The following is a 1,392-nucleotide window of genomic DNA, read 5'->3' on the forward strand; positions in this document are numbered from 1 at the left end:
GGGGTCAGATGATCAGGGGGCGGAGTCAGGGTGCAGGGGGCGGAGTCAGTGCAGACAGGGGGCGGAGTCAGGGCCATGATGGGTGTGGTCTCACCTCGTGCATGGTGAGGTCCGAGAAGAGGATGACGAAGTTCTCCTCCACTCTGACGATGAGACCGGTGTCGCCCTCGTAGCGCCCGGCGATGACCTTCACGTGGTCGCCCATCCGGAAGTACTTCCTGAGCTCGTGGGCGGGGAACTCCAGCGGGTCCTGCTCGGGAGACGGAGACGGGGTGAGCGGAGGGAGAGGAGGCGGAGCCTCGGCTACCTGCAGGGCGGTCAGGAGGAAGCACCTTCAGGTCTTCGTGTTTGGGCATGATGGTGATCTTGTTGCCGTCCACGCTCAGGATCTTCCCCTGCAGGTTGATCAGCTCTCCCTCACACACCTCCACGTTGTCCCCGGCCTGCAGGTTGTGTTCACGCTCCTTACCTGCACACACACACACACACACACACACACACACACACACACACACACACACACACCCCATTAAAATGCCTACCAACAGGTAGGAAGTAAGGACTTAAAGACAGAGACCCCTGGTGGGCCACAGAGGTACTGCAGGGCTGTTAGATTCCTGACTAGCCGTTTCCAGCGGTTCGTCCAATCAGAGAGTGATGATGTCATACCCGACTCCGTGACCACTTCCAGGTCGATCCCCTCTGGCTGGTCTTCAAACTTCTCCAGCTCCGACAGCGTGGGCTTCACTCCGTCTGTGATCTGATACAAACACAGCAGAACCTGCTGTTGTACGGGCCGGTACCGGAACCGGAACCAGAACCAGACGGTGTGGACTCACCACGGCGGACATGGCGAAGCTTTTGAACAGGAAGCCTTTGCGGCTGTAGCGGTTCCCCTCAAAGATCATGAAGTCTCCATCATGGCTGACCTCGCCACCCAGAGACCTGCGGCAGAGTTCTCCATTCAGACTGGACCCGCTCACCAGAACCAGAACCAGGAGCGTACCTGATCTTCTCGGCATCAAACAGGCGCTGCGCGGGCCTCTTGAACTTCTTCCTCTTGGCGAACCAGTCCTTCTACAAACCGGCACAGGTCTGAGTCAGAACGCAGCTCCACAGGAGGAGACCGACCAGAACCAGAACCAGAACCAGAACCAGAACCCACCAGACTCATCTTGGCCTTGATCCGGTCCAGGTCGATGCGGGGAATCATCTTCAGGGAGATGGTGTTCTGACTGGGCTCCACGTAGTCCACCTGGAGACACACAGGTCACCATGACGACAACCACACCTGGCGCCCAACACAGCTTCCTCCCCGACACCTTCACCACCGCCTAAAGGTCAGAGGTCGCCGACACCTTCACCACCGCCTAAAGGTCAGAGGTCGCCGAC

The 1,392-nt window shown here is 58.8% G+C and overlaps 1 protein-coding gene across 4 annotated transcripts in view; it reads right to left on the bottom strand.

Annotated features, from left to right (window-relative positions):
* supt5h (SPT5 homolog, DSIF elongation factor subunit) overlaps positions 1-1,392 on the bottom strand; it is an 18,319-nt gene that overhangs the window by 9,367 nt on the left and 7,560 nt on the right. For all 4 annotated transcript variants that reach the window (XM_008402019.1, XM_008402018.1, XM_008402020.2 and 1 more), the window contains 6 exons: positions 1,166-1,255; positions 1,007-1,077; positions 840-945; positions 670-760; positions 333-469; positions 95-250 (listed from right to left, as the gene is read on the bottom strand). In XM_008402019.1, the coding sequence (XP_008400241.1) occupies positions 95-250; positions 333-469; positions 670-760; positions 840-945; positions 1,007-1,077; positions 1,166-1,255 (651 nt within the window). The remainder of the gene's footprint in view (positions 1-94; positions 251-332; positions 470-669; positions 761-839; positions 946-1,006; positions 1,078-1,165; positions 1,256-1,392) is intronic.

This window comes from Poecilia reticulata, unplaced genomic scaffold (genome assembly GCF_000633615.1).
Source record: "Poecilia reticulata strain Guanapo unplaced genomic scaffold, Guppy_female_1.0+MT scaffold_159, whole genome shotgun sequence".
NCBI classification, from domain to species: Eukaryota; Metazoa; Chordata; class Actinopteri; order Cyprinodontiformes; family Poeciliidae; genus Poecilia; species Poecilia reticulata.